This window comes from Equus przewalskii, chromosome 5 (assembly GCF_037783145.1).
Source record: "Equus przewalskii isolate Varuska chromosome 5, EquPr2, whole genome shotgun sequence".
In the NCBI taxonomy this organism is placed as follows: Eukaryota; Metazoa; Chordata; class Mammalia; order Perissodactyla; family Equidae; genus Equus; species Equus przewalskii.
In genome coordinates this window covers 71,270,678-71,292,606 of record NC_091835.1, presented here as the reverse complement: position 1 = coordinate 71,292,606, position 21,929 = coordinate 71,270,678, and the positions used below count along the sequence as shown (strand labels likewise).

General features: G+C 52.3%; 3 protein-coding genes across 5 annotated transcripts; 1 reads left to right on the top strand and 2 right to left on the bottom strand.

Moving 5' to 3' along the window:
* Nucleotides 1–214: 214 nt before the first annotated feature.
* Nucleotides 215–11,722, top strand: AAAS (aladin WD repeat nucleoporin). 3 transcript variants are annotated; one of them, XM_070619592.1, is made up of 18 exons: nt 215–716; nt 2,093–2,252; nt 2,550–2,768; nt 3,394–3,521; nt 5,410–5,465; nt 5,769–5,860; nt 6,058–6,104; nt 6,364–6,462; nt 6,764–6,907; nt 9,454–9,574; nt 9,872–9,996; nt 10,189–10,249; nt 10,389–10,476; nt 10,679–10,772; nt 10,860–10,927; nt 11,061–11,142; nt 11,250–11,334; nt 11,467–11,722. In XM_070619592.1, the coding sequence occupies exons 3-18, from the start codon at nt 2,646–2,648 to the stop codon at nt 11,689–11,691; spliced, it is 1,638 nt and encodes a 545-aa protein (XP_070475693.1). In that variant the 5' UTR covers nt 215–716; nt 2,093–2,252; nt 2,550–2,645; the 3' UTR covers nt 11,692–11,722. The 3 variants fall into 3 exon arrangements, with proteins under 3 accessions (XP_070475693.1, XP_070475695.1, XP_008531202.1); XM_008532980.2 differs by lacking the exons at nt 215–716; nt 2,093–2,252 and having other exon boundaries at nt 2,483–2,768; XM_070619594.1 differs by lacking the exons at nt 2,093–2,252; nt 2,550–2,768; nt 3,394–3,521 and having other exon boundaries at nt 311–716.
* A 227-nt stretch (nt 11,723–11,949) lies between these two features.
* On the bottom strand, nt 11,950–18,166 carry MYG1 (MYG1 exonuclease). The gene is made up of 7 exons (XM_008532982.2): nt 17,717–18,166; nt 17,440–17,552; nt 14,603–14,762; nt 12,875–13,027; nt 12,616–12,738; nt 12,318–12,499; nt 11,950–12,166 (listed from the first exon to the last, which is right to left on the bottom strand). The coding sequence occupies exons 1-7, from the start codon at nt 17,927–17,929 to the stop codon at nt 11,968–11,970; spliced, it is 1,143 nt and encodes a 380-aa protein (XP_008531204.1). The 5' UTR covers nt 17,930–18,166; the 3' UTR covers nt 11,950–11,967.
* A 12-nt stretch (nt 18,167–18,178) lies between these two features.
* PFDN5 (prefoldin subunit 5) lies at nt 18,179–21,478 on the bottom strand. Its single transcript, XM_008532983.2, has 6 exons — nt 20,990–21,478; nt 20,688–20,790; nt 20,348–20,379; nt 19,356–19,430; nt 19,137–19,242; nt 18,179–18,376 (listed from the first exon to the last, which is right to left on the bottom strand). The coding sequence occupies exons 1-6, from the start codon at nt 21,260–21,262 to the stop codon at nt 18,300–18,302; spliced, it is 666 nt and encodes a 221-aa protein (XP_008531205.2). The 5' UTR covers nt 21,263–21,478; the 3' UTR covers nt 18,179–18,299.
* Nucleotides 21,479–21,929: the final 451 nt, after the last annotated feature.

Genomic DNA, 21,929 nt, shown 5'->3' with positions numbered 1-21,929 from the left:
CGGGGTGCCCGGGCGGGTCTGCGCGAGGGGGCAGCCCGTGGCGGACCCCCGGCTCCCGCCCCCACCTCGCGGGCCGGCTCCTCGGGACCCCCCAGGGCCCAGCCCTCTCGCCGCCGGGTCTCCGCCTGTCCGGTGCCAGCTCCCGCCCGCCGCAGCCTCGCGGTCCTCCCCTCCCCGGCCCCTCGGCCCCTTTCATCTTCCCTCGACTCCGCTTGGGGTTTTGCTGGTTTCTGGGAGATAAAAACCGCCTCAAATAGCGGCGGCGCGCTGCCAGGACAAACAGGGCCGGGCGGGCCATGTGCGCCTAGTTACCAGCCCCGGGCCGGGGCGCCCGGGAAGGGCGGCGGGCCGAGCTCCAGGCACCCAGGCTCTGGCGAGGCCTCCCGCCTCCGAAAGTGGGGGCCCGTTTTAGAAATCTTGGGCAGCGGCCGCGGCACTGCCTCGGTTTCCCGCCCAGGTCGGAGGGAGGGGCCCGTGGAGACCGCCCGCTAAGCTCTCTGAGCCCCGGGGGCGGCGGGTCACCGTCGCTGTGTCGCCGGGGCCGCCGCGCCCCCTGGTGAAGTTGGTGGGGAGTGCGCTAGGCCTGGACTTCTGCCTCCCGAGAATCTGCAAATCGTGAAAACCCTTCAACACACGTGAACTAAGCAGTAGTGGGGAGGCGGTGGCTGAAGACGGATGCGCGTAGCACCTTCCTTCTCTCCAGTTCACTCTACAGGGTAAGAGGCAGGCACCTACCCGACAATGATCACACAACCTGTTGGTGAAAATCAGGCTCCAGGGAAGGGAGGTGGAGGCTGCAGGCCCAGGCTGCAGTGATTTCTTCAGGGTGTCTGGGGTTGGCTGGTGTCATTATGGCCGTACAAACAACAGTGTCCATGGGTTCTTGGCGCTGCCACTCATCTGTCAGAGTCACACACTCCCTCTTTGTCCTCAAACCGGTGCTGCTTCCCCCTTCAGCAGGAGCGTTCCCAGCGTTTCCCCAAACAACCCCCCGTTTTTACACTACACTCTTTAAGCTTTCTGTGACTTCCCAGGGGACTGTGAACTAATCCCGAAAATCAAGTGAGGGCTATTCAGTGTGTGGTCTGTGGGGTGTCACCTGGGGGCTTTTTGGAAAGACAGCTTCAGAGCGCTAGGCCAGAATCTGCATTTTAGCAAGATTCTCAGGTGAGTGCTATGTCTATTAACGTTCTGGAGCCCCTTGTTTTCTGACCAGGGAATAAATCTCTTGGGGGAATTTTTCATGTAGAACAGAGGGGCAGGCACAGAAGCTAAAAATGCTAAACTAGAATACCCCCTAGATTCTCCAGTGAGACTGGCAGCTCTTGGGAGTGGGGACTATGCCTCACACATTTCTGTGTGCCCAGCGGATGGTCCTTGGAATTGCTCATTAACATTTGTTAAATGAATGAGCCCATGCCCAAGGACACCCAGTTCACTGATATCTGTTTAGCAATTTACAGTTTTATTTTATTTTTTTAGTGAGGAAGATTGGCACTGAGCTAACACCTGTTGCCACTCTTCCTCTTTTTGCTTGAGGAAGAGTGGCCCTGAGCTAACGTCTGTGCCAGTCTTCCTCTGTTTTGTATGTGGGATGCCTCCACAGCATGACTTGAGGAGCAGTGTGTAGGTCCGCCCAGGGATCTGAACCTGAGAACCAGGCCACCGAAGCAGAGTGCCTGATAACCACTGTGCCTCCTGGCCGGCCCCTTTACAATTAAATGGCTTCATTTCCATATTTTGTACGGGAAACAACCATGTGACACTCTGCAAGTGACAAAGCGGAGGCTCACAGAATTCAACGATTTTTTCCAAAGTCATAGAGTTGTAAGGATAGGAACGCCCACTCTGTATTAGTCTCCATTCTAGTTCCATCCTTTGGCGTTACGGTAAGATCGATTTCACTTTTGTTGTGGAGTCAGAATGCCTGGTTTTGGTACTTTTAGTTCCGATCTCTCTATGCCTCACTTTCCTCGTGGTGTCGTAGCAGTACCCACCTCAAGGGGTTGTTGTAAAGATTATACAAGCGCTTATCCTAATAAGTGCTCAGGAAATGTTACTGTTTTCCAACAGTTCTCACTTTTCCTTCCAGGACGCCCAACCCTGTGGGCCGTAGGTTCTGGCCGGCGCAGCATCCCTCTCCCAAGGTCCCCCTCTGAACTTCCTCCTCCCGGAGGCTCTCCAGCCAGCTGCCAGTCACACAGGCTATATTTTCCTCTGGGCCATCCACAGTCCTGGGAGGATATAATTAGGTACTTCCCTGAACATGGCTTATTTTGGGCTTTCCGAGCGCTGAGAGAGTGAGCGGGAGACTGTGTAGGGGAATTCGGAACTGGGAAAAACAGCAGTCTCCCAAGAAAAAAAAGAAAAACCGTTCTGACCCTTAGCTGGGGGTTGGCCCTGTGGACTTGTCCGCGTCCCTCCCCCTCCGGCCGCTAGGCGGCGCGCGAGGAAGCTCCGGCTAGCTGTCCCGGGACTGCGCACGCGCCCTTCTTCTCGGTTACTCTTCCCTTCATTTCCGTTGGCTTTGCGACGCCGTTTGTCCCAAGCGGCTACCCGTACGCATCCGAATCTAGCCCGGGAACTGAGTCCGAGGAGCGGGATCGGCGAGTTAGCCGACTCCGGACGTCCGCGGGACCGGCAAGATGTGCTCCCTGGGGTTGTTCCCTCCGCCGCCGCCTAGGGGTCAAGTCACCCTATACGAGCACAATAACGAGCTGGTGACAGGCAATAGCTATGAGAGTCCGCCTCCCGACTTCCGGGGCCAGGTGGCCGGGGCGAGGAGGGAGGGGACCCTATAGGCATGGGGGCGGAGTCAGGGAGAACGGGGGAACCGAGGCAGCGTGGCGGGGGCGGGGTCCCTGTCCACGGACTGGCGGACTTGAAACAGCCTGGCCCGGGCTGGAGAAGAAGACAGGGACTGGAATGTTTTAGGGCTGGGATTGGAGGATGAGGGATGCTGAAGAGCTGTGGGGCGGGCCTAGAGGCAATGGAGAGAATGAGGGCGAATTTAGGAGATGGGCAGGTGCAGAAGTACTGGAAAGTTGGGGACGGTATCTGGGAGAACTGGGAAGGCACAGCCTGGAGCGTTTCTTTCCGTGGTGTTGAGAAACTGACGTTTGTTGAGTGTTTGCTACGTAGGAAAGAGGTTCTGAGTCAGGTGTTCTCCACAAATGTTATAAGATTTAATAATCCTAGCAACCCTATAAAGTATTATTTTAGTTTTACAGATAAGAGAGCTAAGACCTGTTTCCTAGGCCCACAAGTGTTAAATCTGTGAAAATGGGAAACATCCCTGGAGCCTCTTACCCTTAGCCCAGCCATGGGTTGGAGATGGCAGGGAGTTCCGCACCTGGGAAGAGGCTGACTCACACCTCTCACTTCTGGGCGTAGTGGATCAATCTTCCTGTCCTAAACCTGACTAAGGATCCCCTGAAGACCCCTGGGAGGCTGGACCATGGCACAAGAACAGCCTTCATCCATCACCGGGAGCAAGTGTGGAAGAGATGCATCAACGTTTGGTGAGACATGGCAAGAGTCTCCTGGGCTATGGTCTGCAGATCCTTGAGAAATTGAGGTCACCACCCCTCTGCATGGGGCTGCCGGGCTCTCTCTAGCTCAGAGCCATACATCATTCAGCATAACAAAATTTCAAATTTGTAACTCAAGGCTTTGCAACAGTGGTTCCATTTAATCTCCAGTGACTTGCCTTGCTTTCTGGTTTGCTTATGTGAACCTGCTCCCTGCCCCGACCTCATGTCATTACCATTTTCTGAGCCTTTACCTGAAGTTGAGCAAGGTTAGGTGTAAGGTTGCAGTGAATAATCTTATATGTAGGTCATTGATTTTGCATATGTAGGACTGGAGCCATACTGCCTGGATTCAGTTTCTGTTGTGCCTCTTTTTAGCTGTGTGACCTTGGGCAAGTTACTTAATCATTTTGTCCTTCAGTTTCTTCATCTGTAAAATGGAACCTATCTTACAAGCTTGTAATGATGATTAAATGAGTTAACAGATGTAAGACACTCAGAGAACAGTGCCTGGCCCATTTTAATCCCTTCAAGGGTTAGCTATTATTATTATCATTGTCATGTGTGGGATGAATTCCTGCAAATGAAGTAGCTGGGTTCAAAGGGTGTGTTCATTTGTCATTTCGTGAGCTTTTGCCAAAGAGTCTTCTGTTGAAATTGTACATATTTACAGTCCCACCAGCAGTGTATGAGAGTGTCTGTTTCCCAACGCATGTGCTGTCAAACTTCGAGATTTGGTATTGCAGTACAGTTTAATTTGAACGTCTCTTTGTGTGAGTGAAATTAAACATCAATTCATTGTCTGAAAAGCCATTCAATCCTGGGTTCTTTCTCACTTCCTGCCTCTCTGGCTGGGCTGCTGCTTCTCCTCTTCCCGAAGTCCCTTAAATGTCGGTGTCTTGGGCTGGACTTGTGATTGACGCTCCACACCTGGGTGTTCACTTGTCTGCCAGTCACCCTCAGTTGGGTATTCCACAGGCTTCACACACTCACCATGTTCACAGTTGATCTCCTCACTTTCCTCTCCGAACTGGCTTCTTCCTTGTGTTTCTCATCTCGGGGAGTGGCCTTACTGCTCATTCAGGAGCAAGTGGTGTGAGTGTAGGCTCTGGGGCAGGCAGACAGGTTGAATCCTGACTCTGCTACTTCCTACCTAGGCCACCTTGATAATTAACCTTTTCACACTCTGTTCACTTGTCTAAAAATGCAGATGCTAACAGTACCTATTTTGTTGGGTTGTGATAATGGCTAACTGAGATGATGCATGGGAAGCCTCTGGCCGCCCTGGCACCCTGGAAGCGGTATTAGCTGCTATAATTATGCCCTAGGTGTTCCCCTTGATATTACTCTTGCCTCACTAATGTCTAATTAGGCCTCAGATCCTGTCCATTCTGCTTCCTCAAGCTCTCAGATCTGTCTACTTTTCTCCGTCTTCAGTGGTTCAGGCCACTTTGGCCTTTTTCCTAGATTCCCGAAGGAGGCTCTTAACCCGCCTTCTCTCCATTCTTGTCTTCCTCTAATCTGCAGCCAGAGTGATCTTTCTAAAATGCCAGTGTGATCAGTGTATTCCTCTGCTTAAGATCCTTCCATTCACTATCTTAGGCAATTCTTGACTGCTTCACCCGCTTACAGAGTCCTGAGAGACCTCTGAGCCTTAGTTGCCTCAGTGGTAAAATGGGCAGGTTGTCCATTTTGTAAGATAATCAAATGAAAGGACAGCATATCAAGTGCATGGCCCACAGTTGCCTCTCATTAAATGTGAGTGCTCTTCTTTCTAATACATGTTTACTGGATGAATGGATGAATGCATGAATGAATGACTTGTAGGGGAGACTGAGGGAGCGGAGGAGTCTGACGCACAGCTTCCTCTCCTCACCAGGCGTGATGTGGGCCTTTTTGGAGTGCTGAATGAAATTGCAAACTCGGAGGAGGAGGGTGAGTGTTTTCCCTCCAGCCTTCCCTAGTTTTGTGGTTGGCATCTCCCGTCCGCATTCCCCCTGACTCATCCCAATCCCTGATGGCCCAGGCCCTTTCCCTTTAGCCCTGTTTTTCCTGGCCCAGTTGTCTATGCTGGTGCCATCTTCTCTTCTCCCTCTGCCTACCCCACATACCCCAGAGTGGGTGTCCAGAGCACTTGTTGGGCAGAAGGACCTGGGGAGAGCTCCTCCTTCACCTCAGAGGGTGCCCAGGGAGAGCCCTGTGAATGGTTTAATTAGAGCTGCTTCCTCAACCCCACAGTGTTTGAGTGGGTGAAGACGGCGTCCAGCTGGGCCCTGGCACTCTGTCGATGGGCCTCCTCCCTCCATGGGTCCCTGTTCCCCCATCTCTCTGTAAGTTTGGCTTCCTCCCCTGGCCCTCCCCGGCTGCCACTCCCCCACCCCCATCCCCTCTCCACTTCCTATCCCTTAAAGTCAGGGTAGGGTGGGAAGACCGCAGAGGGTGGGAGTCGTCCAGCTCCCCTGTGGGAACATTAAGGGGATAAGCTCCCTTTGTCCCAGGGCGTCTTCTTTCCACTTTGTTCTTACAGCTCAGGAGCGAAGATCTGATTGCCGAATTTTCCCAAGTCACAAACTGGTGGGTGTAAAAGCTCTGGGGCTTTTGTGGGAAGGAAGCCCTGAACCTTGGATCTTCTTTTGGGGAAAGGGAAGTCAAGACAGAGACTCCTCCCACCCCTTTCCTGACTGCTCTCCTCACCTCATTCTCACTCCTTCTACGTCCCCCCCAAAAAATAAAAGAAAAAATTAAAAACAATAATGTGAAAGGGAATCTGAGCTTCTGGGCTGGGCTCTGGGTATGTGCAGGTTCAAAGTCTTCATGCTCACTCCCGCCCCAGGTCCAGCTGCTGCTTGCGGGTCTTTGCGTGGCACCCCCACACCAACAAATTTGCGGTGGCCCTGCTAGATGACTCAATCCGTGTGTATAATGCCAACAGGTATGTGAGGGTGTGCTGGGCAGGGTCTCACTCTTCAGTCTCCCCTTCCCGCTCCAGCTGTAGTCCCAGGGGAGACCTGCAGTGCTGGGGCATGGTCCACAGGGCTCCTTCCAGAACTGGGGTCAGGGAGGCTCCACAACTGGATGTGTCCTCTTTCCAGATCTAACTTTTATCCTATCCTCCTGTCGCACAATACCCCTGGGCCCTGGATGATCAGTTTTCTTCTCTGTGGATTTCCCTTCTCGGGTCCCCTGAGCCCGAGTGCCCCTGCTTTGACTCAGCCCCCTACCCTTTCCCCCAGCACTACAGTCCCCTCCCTGAAGCACCGGCTGCAGCGAAATGTGGCGGCTCTGGCCTGGAAGCCCCTCAGTGCCTCCGTCTTAGCTGTGGCCTGCCAAAGCTGCATTCTCATCTGGACCCTGGACCCCACCTCCTTGTCTACCCGGTGAGTCCCAGCAGCCTCTGTCCTACGTTGGCCTGAGGGTTGTGGCCATGTTAGGGGTGGTGAGGGGGCCTGGAAGGAGAAGTTCTTTGTTCCCATAGCACATCCCAGGGCTGAGAGAGAAGCAGACCTAAGGTCAAGGTGGAGGTGCTGAGGATGCTCAGATCTAGAGAAGGGACAGAACTAGGGGCTTCTGGAATTGTGGGGAGTGTGTATCTATGGATCATGGGGTGGGAAGACTGTCTCTTTCAGAAGACTGTCAGAGGTAGGTTTAAAGGAAGGAAGAAGAGAGTCCACAGGGATATAGGCTGAAACCAGTGAAACTGGAGAAAGAATCCCCACGAGAACTAACTAAATATAAAACCAGAAACTGGTTCTTTAAATTATGAGTAAAGAAGAAAACCTTTTGGCCAGTCTTACTAAGAAAAGAGAAAATCAAAGTACACTATTTTCACAGTGGGAATGGAGAGAGAACCACAGATATGGAAGAAAATAGAAGAATTATTAGAGAATATTATACAAGCTTAGACCAACAAATTTGAAAATCTAAAGAAAAATGTTTGATTTTCTAGCAAAGTATAAGTTACCAAAGATTGTAGAAGAAATTAGAAGGGATGAGCCCCACCACTAAAAAGATGCCAGGCTGAGGTGGTTTTCTGAGGGTTCCATCTAATTGTCAAAGGAAGGGTAATCTCTGTGTTAAACTAATCCAGATCATAGATAAATTTGGAAAGCCTCCTGATTTATTTTTTTCCTTTTAATAAACTTTATTTTGGCATAACTTTAGATTTTTAGAGAAGTTACAAAGGTAGTACAGTTTTGCTATACTTCACCGTTTCCTCCGCTGTTAACATCTTATATTCCCATGTTACATTGTTATGAACTAAACTCCAGACTTTGTTCAGATTTCACCAGTTTTTCCACTAATGTCTTCTTTCTGTCTCAGGATCCATCCTTATTTATTTTTTTGCTGAGGAATGTTAGCCCTGAGCTAACATCTGTGCCAATCTTCCTCTCTTTTTTTGTATGTGGGCCACCACTACAGCATGGCTGGTGAGTGGAGTAGGTCCATGCTCAGGATCCGAACCTGCAAACCCGGGCTGCTGAAGCAGAGCATGCGCAACCTTAACCACTCAGCCATGGAGCCAGGCCCCATCCCGATTTATTTTTATGAATCTAATGTAATCCTAAAACCTGAAGCCTGACAATAGGTAGTATAAGAAAGAAACTATTTGAGCATAGATTTTAAAATCCTAAATAAAATTTTAGCAAATAAAGTCAAAAAGCATATTTAAAAAAAAAATCTTGGGGCCAGCCCGGTGGCACAGCAGTTAAAGTTTGCACGTTCCACTTCTCGGTGGCCCAGGGTTCGCTGGTTCAGATCCCAGGTGTGGACATGGCACTGCTTGGCAAAAGCCATGCTGTGGCAGGGATCCCATGTATAAAGTAGAGGAAGATGGGCATGGATGTTAGCTCAGGGCCTGTCTTCCTCAGCAAAAAGAGAAGGATTGGCAGTAGTTAGCTCAGGGCTAATCTTCCTCAAAAAAAAAAAAAAAAAAAAACCTTGAGGCTGGCCCTGTGGCTGAATGGTTGGGTTTGCGTGCTCCGCTTTGGCAGCCCAGCGTTTCACTGGTTCGGATCCTGGGCATGAACATGGCACTGTTCATCAAGCCACACTGAGGCAGCATCCCACATAGCACAACCAGGGGGACCTACAATTAGAATATACAACTGTGTACTGGGGGCTTTGATGAGAAGAAGAAGAAGAAAAAAAGGAAGATTGGCAACAGATGTTAGCTCAGGTGCCAATCTTTTTAAAAAAAAAAAGAAGTAGTAGTTATAGATTGGTGACCTAAGGCCTCTTTGGAGCTAAGAGTTATAGTTAGGTGGAAAAGGGAGAGGGCGGTGTCAATTCAGGCAGGAGCCATACCTGTCAGGCCAGGTATGTGGATCTGGAGATACCAAGCTGAGTAAGACAAAGCTCGTGCCCTTGGAGTTCCCAGCCTAGTGATGGAGTTTGGCCCACGTGCAGCATCTTTATGACAGGCAGAAAACAATGAGGGATCACAGAGGAGGGAGACTAATTCTGACAAGGACAGGAAGAAAGACAGGTTTGGGAGTACAGGATGGGTTCTGGGGAGTGGCAGATAACTCTGGAAAGAGAAGAGATTGGAACCTTGAGGTAATGTCAAGGATTGTCCCGGGCCCCATGCTGGATAGTCCTGTGGGCTCTTGTCTGGGAGGAGCATGACATCACCCCGGCTCAGCACCTTCCAGCTTTCCTGGTCAGAAGTTTGTCTCCCTGAGGCCACAGTCACAGCTTACTCCTCACCCATTCTCCTCTGTGGGCCTACTGGTGGTGATGTCACCCTTCCTTCCTTATTCTATTTTTTTTCCTTTAACTTCCATCATCCTATTCGTTTTCCCCAGCCTGGATTTGAGCTCAGAGGGGCCATTGGGATTTGGAAGTTTTAGCAGGAGGCAAGAAAACAGAATCATGGGGCTTTTCTCTTGTCGTCTTCTGACTCCACATCATTTCCCCGTGGCAGACCCTCCTCTGGCTGTGCCCAAGTGCTCTCCCACCCTGGGCACACACCTGTCACCAGCTTGGCCTGGGCCCCCAGTGGCGGGCGGCTGCTCTCAGCCTCCCCTGTGGATGCTGCAGTCCTGGTGAGTTGGTCCCCCCGCCCCCGACTTGGGGGAGGAGCACTCTTCACCTGGTGGTGGGAAACATTTTGGGAGGAGGGAAGGGATGATTGTCCTTCAGTCTTAAACTTGCCCAGGGAAGGAGCTGTGCCATCCAGACTCCTCAGATTTAAAATTCGGCCTGCTGTGTTGCTCAACATAGATCCTCCTCTTGTAATAGTCCGTCTCCCGCTTCCTCCCCTTTCTAGAAGGGCGCCCCCGGTGAGACAACAGGAATGCCGTGGTTTCCTCGGTCTCACTCTCTTGCTGTGACTCTCCTAGGTATGGGATGTCTCAACAGAGACCTGTGTGCCCCTTCCCTGGTTTCGGGGAGGTGGGGTTACCAACCTGCTCTGGTCCCCGGATGGCAGCAAAGTCCTGGCTACCACTCCTTCAGCTGTCTTTCGGTGAGTGGGAGGAGGGCAGAGGGAGGGTAAGAACGACCTAGAGAAAGGCAGGTGGCTCCGGGAACTTCGAGCAGCCAGAACCCTTGTCCCCGTTCCCATTCTTTGACCTGGCCCTGGGACTGACAGAGGCAGGTACGTCCAAGCTTTGGAACCTAGAGGTCCTAAGCTGTGACTGGCCTCTTTCTGGCACAGAGTCTGGGAGGCCCAGATGTGGACTTGTGAGAGGTGGCCTACTCTATCAGGGCGCTGTCAGGTAAGAAGGGACTGATGCACAGAAGCTGGGGAGGAGGTGGGCCCCGGGTCCCAAAGCTGTTTCCCCACCTCCTCTACTTCTTTTCCTCCTACATTGCCCTATAGACCACCCCTCCCCTCCTTTTGCTCCCTGACCCCAGACTGGCTGCTGGAGCCCAGATGGAAACCGACTGCTGTTCACTGTACTGGGGGAACCACTGATTTACTCCCTGTCATTCCCAGAACGTGGTGAGTTAGGGAAACACTTCGGAACGCAGAATATCTGAGGTAGTCAGAGGGGGCAGGAACCCTCTGGAATATGCTGCTCTGCAGGAAAAAGGGAAGTGAAGCTTGGGAGACATGAGAGGCGTTGACGCCTGTGATGGAGGGGAGGCTGGGGACCAGTGAGAGGCCTGTTTCCTGTACTTGAGAGCCTCTGCCCTATCCACAGGTGAGGGAAAGGGGCGCGTTGGAGGGGCAAAGTCAGCAACGATTGTGGCAGATCTGTCTGAGACAACGATACAGACACCAGATGGAGAGAGAAGGTGAGTTCAGTGGGTGAAAGAGGGGCAGTGAAAGGAAAGTGGGAGGGACCACGCTGAGTCCTCCCAATCCACTGTTCTGACCCACAGACTTGGGGGAGAGGCTCACACTATGGCCTGGGACCCCAGCGGGGAACGTCTGGCTGTGCTCCTGAAAGGTAAGAGGTGTGGGGGGAGGACTTGGCTCGTGGCCCCAGCCATCTGAGTTGTCTGTGTGCTGGCTGCAGTTCTCTGCCGCTACCTGGGATTCCGCCTCCAGTCCCTCCCTGTCCCTGGATCCCTTTCTTACAGGAAACCCACGGGTCCAGGATGGTAAACCAGTCATCCTCCTTTTTCGGACTCGGAACAGCCCCGTGTTTGAGCTACTTCCTTGGTAGGTGCTGGGCAGCCATTAGGTCTGGCCCTCCCACTCCAAACCCGCATCCCACTACACCTGCCTTCTGCCTCCAGGGGCCTGTTCACCTTTTCTTCTTCCCCTAGTGGCATTATCCAGGGGGAGCCAGGAGCCCAGGCCCAGCTCATCACTTTCCATCCTTCCTTCAACAAAGGGGCTCTGCTCAGTGTGGTGCGTAGGCCAGGCTGCTGAGGTTTTCGGGAGTGGGCTGGAGGAGCTGACAGCCGTGGCTGTGGAACAGCTCTGCCATGTCGCCTTCTTTGGGCTTAGGCTCTGATCAACTTTTCTTTCCGTCCTCTGCAGTGCTGGTCCACAGGCCGAATTGCCCACATCCCTCTGTACTTTGTCAACGCCCAGTTTCCACGTTTTAGCCCCGCGCTTGGCCGAACCCAAGAGCCCCCAGCTGGGGGCGGAGGCTCTATGCATGATCGGCCCCTCTTTACTGAGACATCCCCAATCTCTGCCCCTTGGGACCCTCTCCCAGGGCCACCGCCTACTCAGCCCCACTCCCCTCACTCCCACTTCTAATAATAAAAATGTCTTCCTGGCTTTCCACTCACTTACAAGACTGTCTTTTCCAGGGGTTGGGGTATAGTGAGGGGAAAAAAAGGCATGAGCTTTGGGTTAAGATCTTGGCTCGGTCACTTTTTAGTCCCTTCTTGTGAATTTCAAATGATTTATAAAGCAAAGCTGAGCAAAGACCCAGTCTAGGCTCTGGCATGTAATAGATGTTTCACTTTTCCCGAGTTTCAGCTGATTCCCAGAATGGGGCAAGGACTTGGTAAGTGTGAGATGGAAGAGATTTTATTGGACTAGGGGAGTTGTGGGAGGCATAGGCGCTGGTCTCTGGGCCAAGGTGGCACGGGCCATGCTCAAGGCACCCTCTCGGGTGCGGTGCCCACCAATGAAGCCGCTGGCATGGACAAAGACGCAGCCAGGAATCCCACTGACTTGGTCCAAGGCCTCATCCCGGAGACCCCGCCATGGCTCTGGCAGGGGCAGCCTACAAGTGAGCAGAAAGAGGAAGTTGGTGGGAGCAAATGGAGGTGTCAAAGAAGTGAGAGAGGAAGCAGAGAAGAGCCAAGGTTAGTGGCCTTCTGGGATAGGGCTGAAACAGGCCTGAAGGTCTGCAGGGTGGTCCCCTAGGGCCTCACCTGCTCTGGAATGAATGGGGCTCCTTGGGCACACACTGTACCCGCCACTGTCCGGCCTGGTCAGTGTAGGTGACAAAGGCGATGGTCACTGGGGGTGACAGCCCAGATTCCAGGTGGTAGAGGTGCTCCTTCCAGGGGCATCCACCTTTTGCCAGTTCTACTATCTCCCCACTTGGGTCCACCTGAAAGGGAAGCGGGGCATGGCTAGGTTTCAGGTAGAAGGAGGAGCCCCTGTTGACCATCAGCCTGCCAGCAGTCACTAGTCCCTGAGCCACAGTGCCTCCTCCCGGGCCTGTACCTGGAATCGCTGGGCCAGGGCCTCTTCCACCAAGGTGCGGGCTGGCAGCCAGCTGTGCTGGTAGAAGTCTAGTCTCTGCAGAAACTCCTCTCGGACCAGATCCATTGCACGCTTGAAGCCGGCCTGGGAATCACGTGAGAATCAGAAGCATGCCGCCGGCCCTTTTGCCGTGGCTAGGCTTTGAGGAGGGCACCCATTCTCCTTTCTTCTGCCCAGGTTCTTACATGCCTCATGGTCTCTTCCCCCGGGGCCTCCTTACCTCGGTGTCTTGGTTGGGCTGGTTCCAGGTGGGGTTAAGCCGAGCAACCCGGGCACTCAGCGTGGTGGTCAGCGCGTATCGAGGCTCTCCCTCCTCCCACTGGGAGATCCCATTGTCCACTGCATCCACCTCTTCCACAAAGTTCTCATACATCTGAGGCAGCAGCAGGAGAAATGCTCAAGGGTACCTACCATCTGCATAAAGTTTTGTAGGTTTCAAAGTATGTGCATACACACTCTTTCATTTAGTCTTCGCGCCAGCCAGGTGGGGATCTCAACACTAACTGGCTGAGAAAAGGAACTGGGGAGGTTGGCAGCTTGCTTAAGGTCAGAGAGCTGAGTGCCGGGGGCGCTGGATTTGGGATCTCCTGATTTCTAATCCAGCCCTCACTCTACTACCGCACAAAGCCCAAGCCAAGGCCAGCATGTGTGGGGCAGGTGCTGCTGACTTCTGAACAAGGAAGGTCTCAGGTTCCATGAAGGCCTCTGTGGGCGAGGATCCCTACAGCTGAGGGCGGGTAAATCTGCAGAGGGCCGAGTAGGCTACTCGGTGACCCGGTCAAAGAGGTACAGGAGGCTCTGGCCAAGCACACGCGTCAGGTGGGAGAGGAGTGCTGGCCTAGACATCAAGAGCTGGGATGTGATCCCAGGGAAGCCCATGATGTGCCCCGTGGCAGCAGCAGTTGCTGTATCTCCTGAGCCTAAAGAAATGATAGGACGATGCCTTGAGTTTGGGGGCAGAAGTGATATGAGGTGTCAGTGTTTAATGCAAAATTGCCCTCCGAAATAGTCCCGCATATCAACACGTCTGTGGTATGGAGAAAAAGTGCTGCTCTCAGGGAGAGCCGAAAAGGAAACTCCCCTGTGCCCAGCACCTCTTGGTCTGGACCCCAACCTGACACTCAGTGGAAACTTGGGTCTAATTTAGTTCAATTGCTTAGAAACCCCTTGGCAGAAGAAAAAACTGACCCAGGCAGTCTAAAACCTCAATCTTCCAAAAGCTCCAATTTAACCGTTTATTTTTTCACTTTTTTGGATCATACCAATGCTGTGTCATGGGGGCAGAAGATAGGCAAGCTGAGAGAAGTGAACTCAGCCAATCTGCCAAAAGCAGAGTTGACTGCATCTGAAGTCTGACGTGCTGTGAGCTTCCAGGAGGGTCAAGGAAGTGTCCTCAGAATCACTGATCTGACATGCACGCCAGGGCCACTAGCCCTGTTCCTTCCCCAGCAGCAGGAACCTGCTGAGCTGCCTGCAGGGGACGCTGGTGGAACCTGAAGATATTTTCATAATTAAACCCGTCCAGCGAGCTGCCCAACTCGTGTGCCTCCGGTGAATTATAGTGGTGCCTGAGATATGCTCTGGAGAGCCAGAACCTCTGAGCCATATGCTTCCAACATAAGCAGCCTCCTCTATTACCAAGTTGTTGAACAATCATTTTTTGTGTGTCAGGTCAAGAAAAAGACTGAGAAACACTGCTTTATGGTTTTCAAAGCCCTTCCCCATATATCACCTCACCCACTTCTCCCAACCACCCCAGGCCAGAGGTAGGAGAGAGATTAAACCAGCCCCTTGTGAGCAGATGAGCCAGACTGAGGCAGAGGGTGGTGGGCTAGCTTAGGGCCAGGAACCCTGACCTGAGGCCTGGTCCTGAGTACTGTGTGAGTGCCACTCCCAGCTGGCCTGGTGGAGATGCACGTGTGGGGCATCTCTGTCCTTGGGTCCCCACCTTGTCATAGATGGTGCCCACCATGCTGTCCTCTTCACTAGTGCCCAGCAACTGGGCCAGCAGCTTGTGCCCGAAGTGCAGATAGATGAGGCCTGCGCTGCTCAGCTTGGTCTGCCACGGCTTCCCAGGGGACAGGGAGCTCATGGTCTCTGTGAAAGATCTGAGGAGCACAGGGGGGTGGGGCTGAGGCAGAGCGGCTTCCATCAGCTCACAGTGTGCGCGCGTCTGCAGGCACAGGCGGGTGGGGAGGCGGAGGAGGACTGCAGGAGTTGGAGGGGAAAGCCCAGCTCGGGAGGCTTGGCTCTTCCTCAGGAGTCAACATGGACTGTGGGAGTCTCCATTCATGCATTCACTTGGCAGTGGTTAACTCAATGCTTACCACCAGGCTTATGTTTTAGACATTAGGGATAAAAAACTAAGGCCCTGGGGGCGGGCCCCATGGCCTAGCGGTTAAGTTTGGCAGGCTTCACTTCGGTAGCCTGGGTTTGGATCCTGGGCACAGACCTCGTTGGCAGCTATGCTGTGGCAGGGACCCACATACAAAACAGAGGAAGACTGGATCAGGTCAGAGCAAATCTTCCTCAAGCAAAAAGAGGAAGATTGGCAACAGATGTTAGCTCAGGGCCAATCTTCCTCAGCAAACACAAAAAACAAAAGCAAAACAAAAAAAGTAAGACCCTGTCCTCGCCTTCAAGTTCATCTGCTAAAAGCAGACAAATGCAGACAACCAAGTGAATGCTCTAGCTAGTTTCAAACAAGGAAAAGGGGGGAGGGGGCGAGGAAAGAGTTCAGGAGGACAGCCTTCAGATCATTCCTGCAAGATGAATTAGTGGGCGTTCACCAGACAAAGGGTGAGGGAGAAAAGGCATTCCAGGTAGAGGGAACAACATGTACAATGGCTAAGAGACAGGTCTCTTCCTGGAACTGCAGGCAAGGCAGCTGGGTGTGAGGAGTGAGTGGCAAAAGATAAAGCTGGAAGGGTAGGCAGGGGCCAGATCATGGCAGGCCGTGTAGGCCACACTTTGGAGTTTGGACTTTATCTGTAGGTAAGGGGGAGCCACTGAGAGATTTTAAGCAGGCAAGTGCATGTCTGAAAGAGCCCTGTGCCAGCCGGCAAGGAGAATAGAGGCAAGCAGGAATCTGAATAGCAATGGGACAGAGAATAGGCAAAAGGTATGACAGTTGTTAGGGAAGCGGAAACTATAGCTGTAATGTCTAAATACCAGCCCATCACAATCACCTAGGGAGCTCATTTTTTGTTTTAATGACTTTTATTACCAAATAGTAAGTACAAAAATTATTTATGAAATATTTATAAGGTATAAAGACGAATGACAATAACCCGCCAGATAAGGTTCAAAAAGAAGCAAAGTAAATAAATTGTTGATGGAAGCACACAGACATGTGTGCTAAACTATACACAAGAGCAAGGGCATGATGAACACCAAATCCAGCATATTCCTTACATCTGGGGGAGGGAGGAGTGGGACAGGGAAGCGGCACAGGTACAGATGCAGCCGTGATGGTAATGCTCGAGTTCTGAGGCTGGGAGATTGGTTCATGGGTGTTCCTTTCATGTTCTATACTCCAGCAAGGTTCAATACATTCTTTTATGTGTCGAATACGGCATAATTTTAAAAAAGCATATAAAATCAATAGAAAAAGGGAGTAGTCAATAAGATCAAGTGCCACAAAGAGGTCAGTTAAGGTGAGACCCTAAGCCAGCAACCTGAGTTGGGTGTTGAGATCACTGGTGCACTTTCCATGAGCATTTCCAGTGGAGAGATTGGGAGAGAACCGGCTGAATGAGTGAATGAATGGAATGACTTGGAAGGGATGTGGAGCCAGGGTTGGCTCTTCTTTTGAAGAGCGGCTGACAAGTGAGAGTGAGGGTTAGGCTGTAAATACCGGGAGGGTTCCTTCCCAATGACAGCATTTATGAAAGCAATACATACGCTTAAACAAGAGAGAGAGAAAGCGAGAGAAATACTTAAAGAGACTTAAAACAAAATAAAACATTCTCATGATCCCTGAGCGGTAAGTGCTCTACACCGTGTGGTGTAGGTACAGAGGGTTTTGTTTTTTATTCATTCCTTTGTTTTTAAGACAAGAGATGCTTGAGCAGAGTTTTAAGCTGTAGGCAAGAAGTAGAAACACTGGTGGGAGAATTGTGATGCAAAGTCCCAGAGGAGAAAGTAAGAGACTGGAAAAGGGGCAAAGAAAAGAGAACAGTGTTTCCTGAGCTGCAAGGAGGGAGCTGAGGATGCGCATGCAGGAAAAGCTCAATTTCCTTTGAAAAGAGTCAGGGTCACTCACTGAGGGAGTCTTATGACGGAGGGGCTTGAGGAGGGGGAAAAAGACTGGAATGGTACTGGGGACAATAGGGTACCCTTGGAAAGTAAAGATTTCCCGATGGAAGAGTGTAAACGAAGTAGAAGGCCACACACATCTGAACTGTCACCATCCACCACAATCAGGTGGGTCCCGCAGTCTGAGGTCGGGCAACAAGGGCACATGAATGGATTAATCCCAACTGGGGTACTAGGTGGGGTGACGAGGGTGCTGGGGGAGAAAACCCTGACTGAGCCAACGAAGGAGGTGAGTCGGGAAGGGCCTGGGGACTGACAAGGGAGGCCTGGGCAGATGCCAGGACCCAGGGAGGTCCGAGGCCAGGTGGATGGGTCCAGAGCAGGCGGAGAGCTGGAAGGATGGAGGGCCGTAGTCCTATGGGACTCCAGCGTTTGCTTTCAAGGATGAGGCAGTCCCGCGGCTGACAGGACCACGGCAGTGCACGGCTGAAGTCAAGGAAGCTAAAAACACGCAAGCTGGGAACCCACCTCTGGTGATGGTCATATCGGTGTCTCTGAGGGTCGTACTCGCCACCCACGTCTACCACGATGTCACAAGAAGCCAGTTTTTCGGGGTCCCGGGTCCGCACAATCTCTGCGTCCTGCAGGGGACACAGGAAGTGAGGGGGCTACTAGGGGTCGCACGGGAAGGGGATTAATTGGGTGGCCAAGGGAGCCGGGGCGGGGAAGAGCGGTGCTCGGCCGGCCGAGCCCCCACACGGCCCCGGTTAGGGGCGTCCCCAGGGTCCGTTTCCGCGGACCGTACCCGGTATTCGGGCAGCAGGCGCAGCAACGCGCACGCCAGGGCCTCGTCGCAGTGGAAGGTGCCGTTGTGCGTCCCGATTCGGGGCGGTGCCATGAGGTGGCTGCGGGGTCGTTTCGGGGGCGAGACGGACTCCGGGCCGAGCATGCGGGGCCGGGCCTGCCGAGGAAGCGGGAGCAGCAAAGGCAGCAACCCGCGCAGGAAGCGGCGGCCCATGCAGCTTCCCCGCGGGCAGGCGAGGGTCCCGACCTGGAAGCGGAAGCGGGCGCGCAGCCCCACTTCCGCTTCTCAGCCGTTCCCACGGCAACCAGCCCGCGGGAGAGTGCGCTGCCCAGCGCGGGATTTCTCCCCGGTTCCTCGCCGGCCCGAGGGGAGACTCCAGGATGAACGCTGCATCTCCCTGTTCATCAGGCTCTCGGGAGGGGCATACCCTCTCGACCACCGCAAGAAAAGACCGACACTCTGTCCAGCTGGCACATTTATTAGCGTTAAACACAAGACCCTTCACTTTCCCCCACCAGGAAGCCACGCCCACAAAGTCCCAGGCTCCTGAAGCGGGTCCCCGTCCCACTTCGGCAACAAGCTCTCAGGCCTTGGCGGTAGCCTGAGTTGCCCCCAGGGCCGTGAGCTGCTGAATCTTCTGGCTCATCATCTCCATGACCGCTGTGGAAAAGAAGAGTCAGAGCCTGTCAGGGGCTAAAGGGGAGAACCTAGAGATCAGGAAAAGTGATAGGGGCGTTTAAGGACAGGTAGACAACCAGCTACCGTTAACAAAACTTTTAATAGTGATCCATTGTGGGGGACACACACTAACACAAATTTAGAGTCTACGATGTATTAGTCAATATAACCACTGGGATATAAAAATGAACAAAATACAGTATTAAATGTCAGACATAACCAGAAAATTATAATGTGGAAAACATTTTTGCCTTTAGAACAGTGGTTCTCAATCCTGACTGTACCAGAATCACCTGGGGAGCTTTCTGAAAAACCCTAAGCCCTGGAATCCCCGTCCCCACCGCCAGGTTGATTTAGTTGGTTTGGATGGGCCCAGGCTTTCTTTTCAAACTCCTTGGATGATTCTAACTTGCAGCAGCCAGGGCTGCAATTGCTAGTGCTTAGTTAAGGCTGTATTTCTGTCCTGTGTGTTCACTTACATATACCTTCTCCCCCATTCCATCCCTATTAAACAGGAGCTCCACACGGGCTTGGACAGGATTTCCTTACTCTAAATTTCTCAAGTACCCAATCCAAGAATCTACAAATAGTAGGTATGTAATGCACAGACTCTAGAGAATGACACATCAAGACACCAAAGACACATGGTTTTAATCCAGTAAAGGGGCATGGTTCACACTGCAATCCATGTTACCTATCATAGAAGTAGGAAGGGTCAAGCGGTGCCCCAGGCCAAGCTTACCCTGTTTCATGGCATGCTTCTCCTGCAGAGCTGGCTGAATTTTCTCCATTTGCTTGGTGAGAAAGTCTATCTTCCTCTTGAAGAAGTCCTTGGCATCCTCAGCTGTCTGCAAGATCAGAGGAGAATAGGAGCTAAGAGAAGACCCCAATGTCACACTCTAGTCTTCCCCTAAACTCCTTTCCCGCTCAGAGGAGTAACCACATGCTTCCTCCCACTCACCTTCTCTACATAGTAGCCAGTTCCCACATCGATGAGCACGTGTTCCACATCATGTAGCTTCCCAGGGACATACATCTGAGAAGCAAGTATTAAGGGAAACTAGCCCAGCAGGAGTCATGAGTCCCTGTCACTAGCCTGCTTGGCCTTCTTTTCTAAAAAGCTACAAGGCACAGGGGCTGAATAATCTGAAGGCCTTAGAACTATACCTAAACACTCCAAATGGGGAGAGACAGAGAAGCTGGTTCCTTATCAAGAAAATGACATATGCTGGAACCCTCTCTTGCCCTGATCCCATCTCCCACCTCCAAGCAGTTCTTAAAATTCTTCTCATAAGGCCCTCCAAAAAGACTAGACACAATGATATTTTCCTACTGCTGTAGAGCATGAAAAGTGAGATGCCAGCCTCAGTTTCCCTCAGCACCCTCAACCATGAACTAGCTAATTCCTGATGGATTTAGTGCTATCTAGCCAACCCCTATTACACTGCAGTTTCTGTGTTTCTCTTTTAGCCTGTCAGTTCTCAGACTACAGTCTACAGCTGCCCTATTGTCATAACTTACTCAAGTAAAACACTCAGCAGGTGTATACAATCCAGGTTTCTTAGTAACAACAGGTTAGGAATAAGAGCCACAATTAAGCCAAAACTGAGGATTAATAAACAGAGCCAATCCCCTTGTTTCTATATCCTCTTATTCTTCTATTGCTTATATCTAATATTAGTGAAAGTAAACCACCAGTTTTATCCCCGTATTAGATAGATCCTCAAACAGCAAGGGGAAATAACCACACCTCGGTTCTACACATTTGCTGTTCACAAGGCATTAGCTGGATGTTGGCCACACGTTAGACAGGAGAGCTACGAAGTGTGTACGATAAGAGTGTTCTCAGAATCATGGGGGCACTCTGGATAATCAGAACTACCCCCCTCCTTTTTGGGGAGAGGGGAAGGAGAAAAGGAGAGGGCAGGGTAGCAGTTCCTGTGGAAAGGATACAGAACTCGTCAGTGGGACGAGTAATTCTTTCCCTGTAAAAGCAATTAAGACAAACATCTGGGGAAGGTTGGCAACTTCGACGTTAAGATGTTAAAAGGAGCTCCAACGTGACACAGCGCCCAGAGATAGCATGAAAAGAACGGAAACGGGCGACAGGAGCAGAGGCACGTCCTGTACGTTTCAATTCTAGGTAGGCAACATGCAAAGGGCTCATCTGGCGTATACAATACGTAATGGATAGCCTTCTGTCTCAGGTAAGGACAACTGGATTAGGAGGCGGGACGAGAGACGCAGCCGGCTCGCCACACCCCCAGGTTGCCTCCACGCGCCTACCCCATACCCTCGTTGCTCTTGTTCAGCACGTTCAGACAGTCCTTGGCTTCCACATACTTGGTCTGTACCACCTTGAGCTGGGCAATGGACGTGGACAAGAACTCCACTTCCTACAGAGGACGGGAAAGAGGGTCAGAGTAGGGGCCTGCGGGAGGGGGGCACCGCCCGGGACCGGCGGGTGCTGGGACCCAATGGGGTTTCGTCGGGGAAGGAAAGCCTCCCAAAGTGGGAAGGAATGGGGGCGAGGGAGTACGCCTGGGAAGGAGGGATGCGAGGCGGGAAAGGGGTGTCTCTGGGGCCCGTCCCCACCTGGTCCAGCTGGTTCTTGAGCATTTCTAGCTGCGGCAGGTTCAGCTCGGTGATGTTAACCGACTGCGCCATGTTAGGAAGGAGGACTAACGAAGCGGAAGCCGGCTCAGCGAGCAGCGCTCTAGCCGTTCTCTGCGCATCTCGATGGCTGCGCCGGGAGGCCTCACTGCACCAGACATCTCTATGGTCCCCGTCCTGGAAGCGGGGTGGGGCTGAGCCTCTCAGAGACACGCCGCGGCTTAAAGAGAGCGGTGCGTTCTCTTGGTAAAACATCCCGAACCCAGCGTAGTGAAGTTGTGGCAAACAGGAGTCCTGCCCTCCAGGAACTTAAAAATCTTAAAAGTTCTCAGGCCAGAACCGCAAGTTGGCAAAGCAATGCGTGCTACTCCACGTGGGTGGTATAAACCCAGTGACTGACAGATAAGGGACAAGCCTGTGAAGTGCTGGGTCAGGCGGAGTAGCATCGTGAAAGTGGTGCTGTGGACAGACGAAGCAGAGGAGTGTGGGGGTGGAGATAACAATGGGGAGGCACGCGATCAACCGGCAAGTACGGCACAAGGTTTGTTAGTCAATACGGTATTTCGCCATGTGCTAGACGGAGGGATCCTGGAGAGTCTAACGGCTGTGTGTGGGGAGGGAACGACCTCTAACACTCACTTAGGAGGGGTAGGGGGCAACTCAGGCATTAAAACTAGTGTCACCGGCAAGACACCTGAGGGCAGGAAGACAGGACAGACGTGATGGTACCTGGTCAGGATGCTTTCAATGGGTCTATCTCTACCCTTCCTTGGGCCTCTGTCCCCACATAAGGCACTTTGATGCCCCTCTGTCCTTCATCTTTGTCAGCTGAGGCCAAGCCAGGCCCAGCTTCGTCCTGTGGTTTTGTCTTTCTCCTCAAGGCTCTCAGACTTGAACTTCTGCAAGCTGTTCTCATCTGTTT

Bases quoted from the DNA above. Each gene is read 5' to 3' on its own strand.
- MYG1 (XM_008532982.2), bottom strand. From the start codon at position 17,929: ATGGGCCGCCGCTTCCTGCGCGGGTTGCTGCCTTTGCTGCTCCCGCTT. The intron at 12,739-12,874 runs GTAAGGAGGCCC...CGTGATTCCCAG, and splicing joins AGCCCAACCAAGACACCGAG to GCCGGCTTCAAGCGTGCAAT. The intron at 12,167-12,317 runs GTGAGGCCCTAG...GCTCACTTGTAG, and splicing joins CCCCATTCATTCCAGAGCAG to GCTGCCCCTGCCAGAGCCAT.
- PFDN5 (XM_008532983.2), bottom strand. From the start codon at position 21,262: ATGTTTTACCAAGAGAACGCACCGCTCTCTTTAAGCCGCGGCGTGTCT. The intron at 20,791-20,989 runs GTGGGGACGGGC...CGTCCTCTGTAG, and splicing joins TCAAGAACCAGCTGGACCAG to GAAGTGGAGTTCTTGTCCAC. The intron at 20,380-20,687 runs GTATGGGGTAGG...TTGCTTTTACAG, and splicing joins GCTGAACAAGAGCAACGAGG to GGAAAGAATTACTCGTCCCA.
- AAAS (XM_070619592.1), top strand. From the start codon at position 2,646: ATGTGCTCCCTGGGGTTGTTCCCTCCGCCGCCGCCTAGGGGTCAAGTC. The intron at 6,105-6,363 runs GTGGGTGTAAAA...CTCCCGCCCCAG, and splicing joins TTTTCCCAAGTCACAAACTG to GTCCAGCTGCTGCTTGCGGG. The intron at 6,908-9,453 runs GTGAGTCCCAGC...TCCCCGTGGCAG, and splicing joins CCCACCTCCTTGTCTACCCG to ACCCTCCTCTGGCTGTGCCC.